The 15,188-nt window shown below is 49.5% G+C and overlaps 4 protein-coding genes across 4 annotated transcripts; 3 read left to right on the top strand and 1 right to left on the bottom strand.

Annotated features, from left to right (window-relative positions):
* Positions 1-5,245: 5,245 nt before the first annotated feature.
* Positions 5,246-7,014, top strand: DACRYDRAFT_105908 (uncharacterized protein; the record flags this gene model as incomplete). The annotated part of the gene is made up of 7 exons (XM_040768163.1): positions 5,246-5,624; positions 5,684-5,704; positions 5,757-6,097; positions 6,152-6,223; positions 6,274-6,620; positions 6,672-6,821; positions 6,879-7,014. 7 exons carry the CDS (start codon positions 5,246-5,248, stop codon positions 7,012-7,014), a joined length of 1,446 nt encoding a protein of 481 aa, XP_040630646.1.
* Positions 7,015-8,357: 1,343 nt separating this feature from the next.
* Positions 8,358-9,695, top strand: DACRYDRAFT_115086 (alpha/beta-hydrolase; the record flags this gene model as incomplete). Its single annotated transcript, XM_040769932.1, has 5 exons — positions 8,358-8,916; positions 8,963-8,983; positions 9,041-9,214; positions 9,267-9,560; positions 9,613-9,695. Exons 1-5 carry the CDS (start codon positions 8,601-8,603, stop codon positions 9,693-9,695), a joined length of 888 nt encoding a protein of 295 aa, XP_040630645.1. The 5' UTR covers positions 8,358-8,600.
* Positions 9,696-10,709: 1,014 nt separating this feature from the next.
* DACRYDRAFT_14773 (uncharacterized protein) lies at positions 10,710-11,327 on the top strand (the record flags this gene model as incomplete). Its single annotated transcript, XM_040771054.1, has 3 exons — positions 10,710-10,753; positions 10,794-10,999; positions 11,161-11,327. 3 exons carry the CDS (start codon positions 10,710-10,712, stop codon positions 11,325-11,327), a joined length of 417 nt encoding a protein of 138 aa, XP_040630644.1.
* Positions 11,328-12,182: 855 nt separating this feature from the next.
* DACRYDRAFT_115085 (uncharacterized protein) lies at positions 12,183-12,944 on the bottom strand (the record flags this gene model as incomplete). The annotated part of the gene is made up of 3 exons (XM_040769931.1): positions 12,183-12,230; positions 12,278-12,516; positions 12,566-12,944. 2 exons carry the CDS (start codon positions 12,942-12,944, stop codon positions 12,335-12,337), a joined length of 561 nt encoding a protein of 186 aa, XP_040630643.1. The 3' UTR covers positions 12,183-12,230; positions 12,278-12,334.
* Positions 12,945-15,188: the final 2,244 nt, after the last annotated feature.

Genomic DNA, 15,188 nt, shown 5'->3' with positions numbered 1-15,188 from the left:
GCATGCAACAAGGAAGTGGAGTAGACCTGATGACTAAGACCTATCTACAGTATAGGTACCTGTGGATGATCCTAAGAGACCAAGTCTGAAGAGACAGTCTCCAGGCAGAGTAGGCCTTATATTTATACCTCTGTGGTGGAACCTGCTAGAACATCTTGCTTACTCACCCTAGTCAGGTGATCAGGTCATATGACCAAGGATGAGGTCATATGAGGTCATGCACAGCCATGCACAGCAGGTCACCTGACCATCCAATCCTTCCAGCAGGTTCCAGCACATGCCAAGGCATACCAGCTACTTCCATGTCATAAAGGCTTAGTCATGTCTCTTGACCAAGCAATGAGCTGGTGCCCTGACAGTGATTGAAGTGCTGCAGTCGTGCCTTAAAGACTGATGCAACAACCACAGGAATATCTGAGGCATCCTGGCCCCCTCTGCAGCATTCTCTAATCTCTGGCCAGTTGGGATTGCATGTCTATGTTGTGAAGATAGTGGCTTGACCATGAGCTCAAGCAAGGGCAAGTGCATCTGCAGTTTGCTCACTTGCCCATTTGTGTGATCCAATGAAGCTTGCAGGTAGGTCAATATTGATGGGCCCCTTGTCATCTTCACTATCTTCTCTGTCTTCATTGCAATCATCAGGTGGGTGAAGTCCTTCTGCACAATGTTCTCTTGCATGTCTGATATAGTCAAGATGTTGTTCCTCAATTCTGGAGAAGCCATCACAAATGTATTCATTGACCAATTGACCAAAGTGTAGGAATCAGTCCTCCATTATTAGGTGGGAGAAGTACCACCAATGCTGGGTAACACCATATGCATTTACATAGCATTGTTGTATTCTGGCCTGTTGGCCATCATTCTCTATGATGCCCCATCCCTTGTCCCATGAGGAAACAGCAAGGGATACTGCAGCGGCTCATAATGCTGGCTCAGGATGCTGATATATGATGGCTGATCATCCCCTAGAAAATAAATGAGCCAAGTTTCATATGTGAAAGGAGCAACATACCCAGACACCATATCAGGATACTATGTGGATTGACCAATGTTGAATTGTTAGCATGCATGATTGCTGTGAAGTCTCCAGCTGCAGTGAACTCAGGGAGCTCTAGCATAGCCATATCTGGTAAGGAATCATCTTGAAAGTGAAGAAGTTCATGGATGTATGGGTTATGGTGTTCCAATGCTTCTGAGACTGCTGCAAGCCAATCTGGAGATATGTTCATCCTGTGCCCTCTATCTGTTCTCTCCTGCTGATTGTAAAGGAACCAATGGATTGAGTGTGTTGGGTTTGCCACATCTAGCATGTGATGATAGGTGTGACCTGTGAGAACCATCTTGGATGGGGGCTGGAGTCCTTGCACAAAGCCCTCTGTTGTCCTGATTGCAGTCAATGCAAAGAGGCCATTGAGTTTTCAAGACAGGGCAGACAGACAATTGCTTTCCAGAAAGATGTTGTAGGAAGCAGGTAGCAGAGGTAGCCATGGTAACACATATGTCCCATTCTTGCAGCAAAATGTATTTGCCTCGGCACTGAGAATCCAGGGAGAGTCTTGGTGTTAGACATGTGTAAGGGCTCACTCAATAATAGGACTGACCTGAGGAGCATTGCACTGCAGTAAAGACAGACCCTGTTCCACTGTGAGATAGCACACTGCCGGCCAGCTGCAGTGGAGGATTTTGGGAAGAGATGCCACCACAATTCGACCTGTCTGGGTGGTTGGTTCATTTGCTGTGTTCTGCTGCCAGGGAAGTTTTGTAGCAGTATAGGCAGGATGCCCTTGACATGGTTAGTGCCCATGTTATTCTGAGCTTCCAGATGCTGCTGTCTCTGCCAATTTCTATACCTGGCCTGTCGAGCTCTTCTCATAGCTGGATACTGGTGCCACCATTCTTCTGTCATATTCTGTTCTCAATGTTGATGTTGTTCTCACTCTCTTTGGTGCTGAAGAAGGCAGGCTTCTTCTGTCTCCTGTTCTCTTCTTGCATGATGTCTTTGGGCATTGGCCTCTCTTCTATGGATGCTGTGTGCTCCATGTGCTTGAGGAAGGTGCTGTTCATTTTCTAGGGGCATCTCAAGCCAGTCATTGGGAGATGGGAGCTACAAAAGCCTGCCATCTCTATTTGACCTCTCCACAAATATGTCTCAGTGGGCCTCTCTTGCCCTGACCGGTGTGAGGAAATAAACAGGGTACAGTGTGCTCATTCAATGCAAATTCTGAGAGCCAGTTCCACCTCAGACAACCATACAGAAGGCAACTATGTTGATGTGCATCAAAAATGTCTGGTCTGCTTTCTTGGTGAGCCTGTTTCACCATTGCCTTGGTGATCAAGGCTAATCTCTGTTGCAACTTTGATTCCTTCAGCCAGACCATTTTCTTGTCTGGAAGGTATCTGCCCTATTGAGGTGGTTGGTGATCCAGCTGGGAAAGGAGTGTTGATCTGTGAAGCAGAGCGAGACCACCAAAAGGCTGATTTCAATGGTGTAGCTGGTGCTGGTGATGGTGCTGAGATGTGGTTCCAGAGAGATAGTCATAATCAAGAATCTGTAGGATAACAATTCAACAATAAATATTAACTGTGGAAAACTGTCTCTTACCCAGAGTGAGAATCACTTACAAGCCAGAGTCAAGTCTTCCTGTGAAAGGGATATGCCGGTAAGAACTCCAGTCACATGCAAATTTGCATTTGAAGTGACATGGGGGGTTGATTTAGCAAACCGCCCTTCATCCGGAAAGTAGCACCAAAAGTGAGAAGCCTTCTTGCCAGTGGAAATCCATGGCATGGCATCCATATTGAAGGTGCAAGCATGAACATTGAAAGGACATGCTGCAATGCAGACTACAGGAGGGATTGGCAGTTTCTCATGGGAGAGCAGAAGAAGCTGGCCAAACAATCAGCACTTGCCATCATATTAACTCAGGAAAACATACCACCAAGCAATCCAGCTCAAACTCAAAATCATCTGTATTGAAGCCATCACTGACAGCCATAGAGGTTGTCCTTGATGCAATCTTGGCTGTGATGCTGTATACACCAACTTCCAGCTCCAAAGCTCTGCTGGGCAGGAAATAGTGCAAGATGCCAACCACATCATCAGTCATGAGGATGTTGTTAAGGTTGCCAGCTACAGGTGCCATGGGTAAGGCTACACTGCAGGTTAGAATATGTGAGCCAGCTGAAGATGGATGCCAATCATAGCAACTTGCAATAGCAGTGAGGATAACCAACATGGCAAAAGATTATTGAGGGGATAGAGCAAGGGAGTTCCTCCAGTTTGCCATCCATCTTTATGCAGTAGCTGGTAAACACTTGACTCAGTATTGTGAGACAGGGTACATCTTTGGCAAACATCAGAGACAGTAATCTGTACCACTGCAAAGAAGGACACACAATGAAACACCCCCCACAACAGGCAAGACATGCCAAAGTATCACATGTTACCCTCCCAAATAACCAATCATGTGTGACACCTTCAGACATCCAATGAGATGCCAAACCATGTCTACTATTAACCATACTGAAGTTAGCACCATGGCAATCACAAATCAATCACTGAGAACTGACCAAAAAATGTGAAAGTCTACACTTAGGGAGGTGATGGAAAAATAGGTAGCATGTATCATTGAAGAGGACCATAACACCTAGTCACTATACTAAGCTACTGTCTTTCTATAATCTTTGCAAAGATTGGCATCCATAAGGCCAGAAAACACATACCTAGTTCCCCTAAAGTATGTGGCGTGATGTGCCAAGTGCCTGGTGTTGATAAACAGCAACTGGCCTGGATGAAGTGGGATCTGAATCCCTAGCTGAGGGAGGACAAAATAGGCAGTGGTGAAGTTGCTGAGGACAAACAGGATACTGTACTGATTGCTGTCATCATTTGAATTGATATGGGGCACAGGGGCATGGCCCTCTCTGAAGGCCAGCATGTGCCAGGCACATTGTTGAAGCTGAGGTCTATCAGCCAAAGTATCAGCCAATGCTGGGTGAGAATAGGTCCAGTCCAGGATCCTGCTAAAGTGTTAGGAGTAACCCATCTAAAGCATGTCAAAGGACAAACCTCTTTCTCTCCTCATATACCTCAGGTTGATGACTATGCAACAACCTCATAGCCCTTTTGCCCACCACCATGTCCATAACCTCCAAAAGGACATCCATCCACCTCTTCACCAAAGGATTCTGGTTAACTGAATCTCTGCTAAAGGCAGGCACTGGGCTGGATCTTCTCCAAACACCCAAGTGGAGTCCTGGTACTGATGAGTGACTGAACTCTTCCTCCTGTCTTAGGTAAGACTTGGGAAGTTTTGAGTAGAAGTCTTTGGTGAGGTTGAGCAAGGTGTCCAGATGCTGAGATGGAACACCATCATGAACTCAAAAGAGAGAACAATCTAGTGTCACTCCCTTGAGTAGAGGCTGGGCTGGATTGACCCTGTACACCCAATCACCAGTCTCAGGAGCACAGGGAATGGGTGTAGGAAGGGGGTTGTGCAAGAAGGCAGCCATGAGAGAATCCAAGACCACTGCATTGCTGGAAGGATGTCTGATGAACAGGTCCGGGTAGGAGGGAATAAGTTGAACATCTATCCATCATGTGAGTATACAGGAGATGCAACCCAAAGTATAGCAAGATGAACCATTATCCCCCAAGCCCCTGGTCCGGCACCTCTCAAGCCAACCCATATAGCTGCACAATTTCATCACATCACTCTTGTGCTTTCTCCTCTTGTTACAGGGCAAAGGTCTGTCCGGAGCATCCATATCAGGCACCAGAAGGGAAACATGGGCTGGGTCAGACATGCAGTCCATCCACAACACCCAGAAAACAACAGCAAAGCAAGGACAAATGAAACCACATTGAACAATGAACAGCCCAAAGAGCGGCAGCAAAAAGTTTTACAGGGGGAAGCGCCACCCTAGCACCCTGCCCTGGAGCGGACTGCGTCGCCGGCCTCCCTCGTTACATTCTTTCTAAGTGAGAGAAGGGAGCATCGCCACGAGATGTAAAGAAAGCGAATCGTGCGAAAGGGGGCCGAACATGTCCCCGCTCTCTTGCTATCACCCCAGCATTCGACGCTTTTCCATTCAACGCCGGATTCTGTCCTTGATCTGTAACGCGCAAATCTCCTTCAACGCTGTCTATATCACGCGTTGGTACGCGCTCAACGACCAAGATATATGCTCCTGTGTAGACAACCCCAACAAACCTAGACGCCTCCTCCTGACGACCACAACTGCCATGTCTGCGACTGCATCCGCAATTCCTCTCCCTGTTGCTTCCTCAGGTTCACGTCCACCATCAAGACAGGCCTCGTCACGCCCTTCATCGCGTCTTTCTACTCGCGGCCCACCCTCCCACCTTGGCACACCCCGCACGCCAGAGGCCCGTCCTCCAAGCGCATACAACAGCGGCCGCTCAGCAAAGCGAACTAACAGCCACGAGCAGCTAACGGTGATCGCTGCTGCTGTCAGTGATGGAGAGAGTCATCTTCCCCTGCCAGTAGCAAATGGAAGTGTGAACGGTACGCTGGCTCCACCAGCTAGTATCAAAGAAGGTGTACCGGAGGACTACCTCCTGTCCAGGACGAGAAGTCAAAGCCCGACTCGTTCTATATCCCGTGAGTTCCTCCTATTCCCGTGTCTCTGAACTCGCTCACGCGCGCTTCCTGGGACACAGGCATCCCCGTCAGTTCTGTCGGTGTGTTGTCCCAGTTTGCGAGTCGTGAGAGTAAGACTGACCGCGCATGTAGGGCATGCACGGGCGCTAGCGGAAGATGGCTCGCTCATCGCCAGCACCTCGCTCCCTCAGCGATCTTCATCCCTGGGACCGCTTCCCTCCCCGTCGCTCAACTCTAATGGTGACCCTTTAACCCCCACATCCCTCTCGGGCGACCTCCAACTCTCTCCCTCCCCAAGTTCACCCAATTTTGCAAGCTCTTCTTATCGAATGTCGATGTCCTTGCGCAAGGCGAGCGGAAACGGGAACACCACTAAGGTGCTTGCGGAGCTCCAAGCTGGCGTGAGCAATGCCAGAAACGCGCTAGAAAACACGAAGAACCAGTTGAGGACGAGTCAGCGGCAGGTTGCTCAGGTCAGTGGAGTTTCGACGATGGAGCGACAGCATTGACCAGAGGCTGCATTACAGTTAACGAGACAAAATGAGGATCTAAAGGACGGGAGGGAAAGAATGCGGATTGAAATCGAGAATTTGAACAATGTATGCGTCCCTTTTTTGGTCCCTTGCCATTGTTTTATGTCAATATGTAGGTCGTCGCTCGCAAAGAACGTCTCCTTCAGGAACTTCTGGAGAGAGCACGGAAAGCAGAAGCGGAAGCTCTCGCGCTTAAATCCCAGCTGAAGTCCGAAACGACCGCAAGCAAATCCGCTCTCAAAGACATGGAAAAGCAAGTCTCTGAGGCCACTGCAGTCAGCCAGAAGAGTCATCGTGAATTCATAACTCTCAGCGAAACCGTGAAGAGTATGACTGGGCATTGGAAGGCAGACATGGACGCTGTGCGTAAAGAGATGGCGAAGAGAGAAGAGTTGCACAGACATGAAGTCGATGAATGCACCAAAAAGTCCCAGAATGTGATAAAACTTGTCCAAGCGTCGAAGTGCGTATCTTCCGAGGTATCTCAAAGTCCGAGACATTGACTTGGCATTAGATCGGAACGAGCACAGCTGGATGCCCTGAAGCGAGAGGCTTACACAGCGAACCAGGGCCTTGCAACACTGCTGAAGCCGCACATGGACAAGCTACTCCAAACCTCCTCTAGATCTGACGCCAACTCCGCCGAAGCCCTCAAGATTGCACAGTATGTTATTTTCTCGAGCTCACTACTTCTGCGCATTTGCTGAATCTGTCTCCCCAGAGATATACAGGCCGAACTGGCCCGAATTCGCCGGTTGATGCGTGTTGGTCACGGGCCTACACCTTCCGTTTCAGGTTTCTCCAGCTCTATACATCCTTCGCCTGCAACACCGGACCTCGCCTCGATCTCCGAATAATTTCCCATCGCAGCTTTGGCCTCAAGGTCGGCCGTGCTGTCCGGCTTTGATTGCTCTGCTTCATCTAATGACCCTGCATCACTCCGGCCCGCAGTTCGGGCGCCTACGATACCGTTTTCCATATTCCACGTTACATCCGTTCGCCTTCTCCAATTCGTTCCTCATCTATCGTTACCTGGGAAGCGCGCAGGCCGCTCGCATATCTGGTACATGACCATGTCGGTATATTCAGTGTAATTTTATCGCACGATCCGTCTTCGTCCTTTCTTCAGGGTGGAGTTGCACTTGGACAGGTCACGATGACCTCGAAAGTGTTCCGGGTCGACCATGGCTCCTATTCTCATAGTGGACGCATGCTCGCAACTCCTGGACTAACCGGTAATGGTAACGGAGAAAGGGGCTGGAAAATCACGTCCCTCGAAGTCGTATGCTTACTGCCCCTCATGACCAACTCAGTGCTTCGTCTGCGATTGTTCCGTCTTCAACAGTCCATCAGGGTATGTCGTCGCCATCCGAAGCAGGAGGGCAGTATCAAGTACGTTGGCGTTGGGTGATGCCTCTAGCAAAGCCGATCAAAATCCAATCTCTATGTGGTTACACATGCTGTGCCTTGTCTCGGTGCTTGAAAACGTTCGCAGATCCGGTTATGCAACGGCTGCACCTGACGATGGTAATTCTACCGCGTTGTTTGGTGTGAGTATCAGCAAAATTGAGAGATCGCGACAGGCAAAGCTGTTCCTGTGTGTGTGTCTGTACCATAGCTTCAGTGAAGTTTATACGGCAGGCCACGGATCTCGCTGATACCCTGCTATTTCTGTATGTGACTGGTGAACAATCGCGACCGCGCGGTCTCGGCGCCGCGGCAGATCGGCGATATCTCACAAAGGCCGCATGGTCCCCAACCCTATGCCTTGTCTCGTTTCTACGTCGAATTCCCTTGCACTAACTCGACTTGGTTTTGAACATCATCGCCTCTCGCCGGAGTTAAACCCGGGCAAATAATAGTCGTAGACAGGTTGCTATGCATTCTCCTTTGAGATTCTACCCCGCATTGACGCCTTTTCATGATAGATGCTTCTATCTAGGTACAACCGACACATTTTCCCTGGAATGCAGCGGTCCCGGTTCGGAATCTGGTAATAACCGGCATTAAAGTTCATCACCACTTCATTCCAGCTCACAACATGCCATGCATATCGCCTCGTATGATGCATCATGTGTCCTAGTCAACCGCCCTGGGGAGAGCTTCGATCCCCGTGATCGTGCCGAACACACATACTGGTCGTCTCATCCCTTCGTTCGAGCACTATGCACTGCACATGTTCACCCCTCCGTCGGTGGCGGGCGCCGTTGTCCTCACCTTCTCTTTTCCTGACCTCTCGCCTGTGCATGATTGTGAGATACCCCGATGGCAGCTAGCGCTCCATACGGTCTCCGGTTCTCGCCCTGGACACGGTGCCGGTGCCTCTGTACTGTCTTTGCCAGCCAAGGCATTGTCCGGTCACTAGAAGCATTTCACAAGGTATAAGAGCAAGCAGCAAATGTGCAGGTCAAGGACACAAGTCTTTTGAGGTTCAAGGCTCGACATGCTCAGTTTCTTCGCGTCTGTTGCTGGATTTATCTTGGCCGCCTATGCTTCCCCTCTAGCACGGCAAGGCATATCGACCATATCGCAGTCAACCATCGCGTCTTACAGTCCGTACACGCAATTCGCCCGTGCTGCTTATTGCCCAGGTACTGCTACCTGGACCTGCGGTGCGGCTTGCACCGCGAACAGCGGCTTCGTGCCGTACGTGACCGGAGGTGACGACAGCGACACGCCTTACTTCTTTGTCGGTTACTGGCCGAGCGGCAAGGCGGCTGTTGTGGCCCATGAAGGAACGGATCCTACGCAATTCCTGAGTGAGTGTTTCGCTCACCTTCAAAGCCGAATGCTGACCAGAAACAGGCTTGTTGGTCGATGCTGATTGTAAGCGGATGCAATCACTTCTCTCCGAACACGGTTCTGATCATGATATGCTATCAGTTTTCTTAGAAGATCTTGATACCACACTATTCCCAGGTATCAGCAGCAGTATTCAGGCGCACAGCGGCTTCCTTGGCGCGCATTCTCGGAGTGCGGCCTCAGTCCTTTCCGCTGTGCAACAGGTTATCAGCGATCACGGTGTGAGCGAAGTTATCACTGTGGGCCACTCCCTCGGTTCGTACCCTTCTATTACTAGTTGTATATGCATGTTAACCCAGTTGCGAAGGAGGAGCAATCGCCTTGCTGGATGCGGTATACCTTCCCCTCCATCTCCCATCCTCGATAATCGTTCGTTCGGTACTCTTTGGCCTCCCGCGAGTGGGTAATCCGGCATTCGCGTCCTATGTCGACGCGCACCTCAGCATTGTTCACATTACCAACATGCTTGATCCTATCCCTATCGTACCAGGGGAGTTCCTGGGTTTTGCCCAGCCTCAAGGAGAGGTGCATATCCTTGGAGGGACCGATTGGGTGTCTTGCCCCGGGGACGATAATTCGAGTGTGGATTGCTCAACCGGAGGTACGTGGCCCCTCTGTGCATTTTACGTGTGTTGCTCAATTTGGCTGCCCAGCTGTCCCAACAATCTTTACAAGTGACATTGTGGATCATCTTGGGCCATACAACGGCATCTGGATCGGGACCCTCTATTGCTAATTATGGACTCTCCCTCATTTTTGTCTCTACCTTGGGTTTGTTTGGCAAATTTGGATGTTTTCGTACATGGACTGTACTTTATGTGGGCGGACGGCGGTGATCATCTCCGAGGGTGCGGGGTTCGAGCCAATTTTGAGGATGTTTCCCTTTCTTCGACAAACGTCATCCTGTATTGCTATTGCTTGAAATTACATTGCTGAAAGGTTTGATGTGAAGTGGGATCTATGTTCCCGCAAACGCAATTCAAATCTGGACCATGGGAAGCGGGTTCAGTATGATCTTCGCATTCGAAAAACCAGAACCGTCAGCTGGGATCCCAATAAACTGGTTCAATAGAGACACTAGCTAGGCGCAGCGTTCATTGACGAGGCTTGAAAAGTAAGCATACCCCAACCAAGGCTGCCGAAACGAAACAGTGGTAGAGTAGAGGTCTCACATCACGTGCGAACAAATTAAACGCCCTACGGGCGTCAACATACGATCCAAGACCCTGCACGTATTTGCTTTTATACCGCGACCATTTAGACCCGACTCTGCTCATGAACCAGTTCTAACTTGCCCTGGAACCGGAAGAGAGCCAAACAAAACCTGTACTCCCGAAATATCTCGGAGCGCTGAACTCGAACTGAACTGAAAGAGCCATCCCTACTGTCGGCAGCAGATTTTTCTAAACTCCCAGCTCCTGGCTAACACACCGGACTTGAACGTTTCAGTGGCTCTCAAAGCTACAGCATGCGAGTGGCGGATGTCACACAGTGGACAGGGTCGTGGCCAGCATGGGATTCCTTGGAGAGGGGGAATCGTGCCTCTCCTTCCGGTCCCCAGCTCCTTTGAGTTCTAGACCGGACTGGCGCTTATCCTATCCGTATATCTGGGATGTCTTGTCCTCCTTGCCACCCAGAACATTATCTGGCTGTAATAGATCCTTATCAAAGGTATTTAAACAAGCAAGCGACATTCATTTCATCAAACAAAACACTCAACTGCTACCTACCTCATACCTGAACGTTCGACATGTTCCGCCCCGCCGCCTCTATTGCTGGTCTCATCACCCCAAGGTATATCGACCGTGGTACTGTCGACTATCTCGTCTTACAGCCCATACACGCAATTTGCGAGGGCAGCTTATTGTCACGGCACCAATACCTGGAGCTGCGAGGAAGCGTGTGCAGCGAACAGCGATTTTAGGGTATACGTGACAGGAGGTGACGACAGCGATACACCAGACTTCTTTGTTGGTTATTGGCCCACCGGTAATGCTGCCATTGTGGCTCATGAGGGTACGGATCCTTTACAATTATTAAGTAAGCCCCTCGTCTACCATTGGAAGCGACGAGCTAATCTGAGCCAGGCTTATTGGTGGATACGCAGTGTACGCCGGAGCGATGATTCTTGCGAGACACAATCTTTATTCACGCTTTACTATTAGTGTTCTTGGAGCGTCCTGATTCTGTTTTGTTCCCAGGCCTGAACAGCGCCATTCAGGCACACACCGGTTTTCTTGGCGCTCACTCTCGGAGTGCGGGGGTAGTACTTTCCGCTGTGCAGAAAGTCATCAGCGAGCATAATGTGACCGAGGTCATCACTGTCGGCCACTCCCTGGGGATGCTACATACCATTGCTGGTTGTTGATGGGTATTGATCGTATTGCATAGGAGGTGCGATTACCCTGCTGGACGCGGTGTACCTTCCTCTCCATCTCCCCTCGACGATAACCGTTCGTTCGGTGCTCTTCGGCCTGCCGCGTGTAGGAAACCCTGCATTCGCATCATATGTCGACGAGCACCTTAATGTTGTGCATATTACCAATAAACTCGATCCAATCCCCATCGTTCCTGGCGAGTTTCTAGGGTATGCCCAAGCACATGGGGAGGTGCACATCCTTGGCGGGACCGATTGGGTGTCTTGCCCAGGGGACGATAATTCCAGTGCGGATTGCTCAACTTCAGGTGCGCAACCTCTCTATTGACCTGAAGTCACCGTATTGATTGCATTGTCCAGCTGTGCCTACACTTCTGACAGGCAATATAATGGACCATCTTGGCCCCTATAATGGAATCTGGATCGGGAATATCTTTTGCCAATAATGCGTCCGGCCTTTATTTTGTAGCGTGTATGCGAAAGCCAACGGAAAGAGTATATGAATCATGGATCTTGTTGAGACTGCCTGTTGTAGAAGTACTGGAACAGAAGTAATTCTTTTTTTGTAGGCGTCATTCTGGAACATCGACTGAAGATGGTTGTGCATGACGCCCAGATACTTCAGTCGCCTTAGATCATCCTACCCGCTATACAACCGTAAAATGAGATAATCCTATGACGCATATAAGCCACTGTTCAGGGATATCCTAGTGATTAATCCTCGATAATCTCGCGATTAACTCAAGATAAATGAGGATTATCCAACGTTTCGTTACCTTCAGCACTATCACACCCACACCAGTCAATGTCCATCATCCTCGAGCACATGTCAGGCGACAGATGATTACATTGAATGTGACTAAGTACTTCTACCACAATGTAAGAGAATTGCATCTGTAGCAACATGAGTGTTCGTAGAGTGGAATATACGTTCCACTCACCCTTGACCACCTCCGCTGCCCCACGCCCTCCCTCCTCAGTCCACGTCCGCCCCATCCTTAGCTGCTGTTGAACGCCCCCGGGAAAAGTTTACCGCAGCTGGGAACGTTCAATGTCTTCTGCACGAACTTGAAAAAGTCGAAAGGCAGTTTGCTTTGGTTGGCTTGATGGACATGCACCATATTGTTGTTGAAAGAGTTGCTGTGGCTGCCTTGAAGGCTATAAGCGGGCGTCTGAACACCTACTAATCATCAAGAACGTCTCGAACCAATAATTGAACATCAATGTACCCGAACCCGTCTGCACCGCATGAGCCATGATCAGCAAGTAGTCCAACGTTCGTTGAGACCTTTGTACAACACGCTGTGCCTCCCAGACCTCATCCCTTGCCATCTGAACCGCCTCGTGCCCGCGAACCGTCCCGTCGGAGATGTGGTTAGCGTGCACCAGATTTTGGTACACATCGACATGGCGTAGGTGGGCTTGAGCCGCTTGGTGGCGAGTGTTTGCGAGTTCAATGCCCAAGTTGATCAGTCCGGTAGCCTGCGAGCCAAGATGAACGTTGGGTGGGGAGGCGAGGGCTGGTGAGGCGATGGATCCACCAAATGCCACAAAAAATTGAGGAGCTGTGCCGACAGTAGTCATATGGGAGGCACCGGGAGAGGACATGATGGAGTACATTGTTCCCAAGGGGATCGACTGAGGATAGCCACCTCCGTAGTGGTACATGTTCATGGCCAAGTTAGCGATGAGGGAGTTGGAGTTGATGAAGTCGGTTAGGGTTAATGCTGAGGACGTTTAGTGCGGGTTGAGCGTTGACTGAATGTCCGAGACTTGTGAAAGTTGACACGCGGGCAGAAGCAGACCATGTGGGGAATGCCACCTCTTTCCACATCGGGATCCCTGATGTCTGTCCTCAGCACATCAGTGATATTGTTCGCACACTGAGCACTCACCTAAAGACTTGTTCACCCTCACCCCACCCTCCTCGCCTGTGCTCCCTCGACATGTCTTGTCCTCGCAAACCATCACCTGATCCCACCCGCCCGGTAGTCGACCTGCGCGTCACTTTGACCATCATCACACCAAATCAGGCAGACCTTCTTTGATCAATCTGAATTCGATGACGTTTTCCGATAATGATCAAGGCGACATGGCAACTCATGCTAAGCATATACATCAACAACTGCTTTCGGTCAGTTTCAATTCAATATTTCTTTGGATGAAGCAGACTTTACTTCGTGACCTCCTCTTCATCTTGCTCCATCCAACGTCATTGGCTTTATCCTGCCAACGTCCAGACTCGCACGCATCCACCTCATCATTCAGCCGAATCCATGTCCTCCTTATCCAGACCTTTTAATTACGTTAGGCTTCTCTTTCGCGTGCAAAAACCGGATGACGTACCCGCTATCATTCCACGCCTGTTGACACAGTCTCTGTATGACTTTGCCTGCCCACTGGGGGCAGCAAGTGCAAAGGGTTAAAGGAGGAGGTTGGTCATTGCTTGGTGAAAGTGCGTTAACATTGGGATCCCCAACATGTGTACTGGCAACATGGAAGCAGGTTCTATTTCCATCTACTTCCGCTCACGCGCCCATGACGCCATTCTCAGGGTTCAGCACGTGCATCTGGCTCAAAATATTATTGTTGAAACCACAAACTAAATTAAAGGCAAACAGTCTCCAGCTGGCCCACGGACACATCAAGGTATATACCATAGATGAATTTGAAGTTTGAAAAATATAGACATTCAAACCTTCCCTTGACCATTCAGATTGTCAAATTGATCACATCATCATCCCTCCACCACTGAGGATCTGGGTGAGATCACTTCACTGGGTGCCCCTGTCTTCCTCTGTCTCCCATGTGATTTTCAGGATTGTGTTTCCCCAGCATGCTTGTTGAGCTGGGTCCTTTTGGTGTCAGGCCATTCTTGAAGGTTTTTGGCATTTCCACAGGTTCAACCTGGCCAGTAGGGCCACTGGTGCATCTGTACACTCATATAGGTCACCTTTGGGCCTTGGCATCACTGCCTATGTCCTCCTAATCAGCATGTTGAATCTTTTTGTATGGGATGTAGCCACATACTGATTGGAGTCTTTTCAAATCTCGAGTTACATGTTGCAATGCTTATCAAGTCACAGAGGATAGAATGCAGACTAGCAAACTCAAATACAATCTCACCACCAGAGATGTCTCAAATGATGCTATCTCTGCTTCTCAGGAGCAAGGTGCATTCCCCTACCAAAGAGAAGGTATCTCCCCAAGTTACTGCTATCCACTGGCCACTGGTGGCACAGTACCATTGCAAACTAGCCGTATTGAGCCCAAAGCACTTGTTGAACACCTGATGATCTTGGAGTGGGTTGAATCTTGCATTTTTTCCCATGTGCCACTTGGCTGGCTCAATGAAGCCCTTGATGCTATGAGTCAATTACATTCAAGCATTCTCAGTACAAATACTCACAGACATCCAGAAATATACCATTGGTAATGCCTTCCATGCTGTTGACATGCACTTTAAATCAGGCTGTAACATTATTGGACTCTTCAGGGCTGGCCCAGGCTCTCATTTCATCTTGTCCAATGCCTCTCTCTTCATATTGAAGCTTCTCTCACACTTCAGCACTAGATTTGGTGTAGATGTCAAGGAGATTGGCAATGTTAGGGCAACACAGGCTGACTAAGTCTGCTCACCTAAGAGTGCCAAGAGTCTAAGCAGGCAACAAGGAAGTGGAGTAGACCTGATGACTAAGACCTATCTACAGTATAGGTACCTGTGGATGATCCTAAGAGACCAACTCTGAAGAGACAGTCCCCAGGCAGAGTAGGCCTTATATTTATATCTCTGTGGTGGAACCTGCTAGAACATCTTGCTTACTCAGCCTAGTCAGGTGATCAGGTCATATG

The sequence above is a fragment of the Dacryopinax primogenitus genome (genome assembly GCF_000292625.1).
Source record: "Dacryopinax primogenitus strain DJM-731 SS1 chromosome Unknown DACRYscaffold_5, whole genome shotgun sequence".
In the NCBI taxonomy this organism is placed as follows: Eukaryota; Fungi; Basidiomycota; class Dacrymycetes; order Dacrymycetales; family Dacrymycetaceae; genus Dacryopinax; species Dacryopinax primogenitus.
The sequence above is the reverse complement of the archived record's forward strand: the minus strand, read 5'-3'. Positions and strand labels throughout refer to the sequence as shown.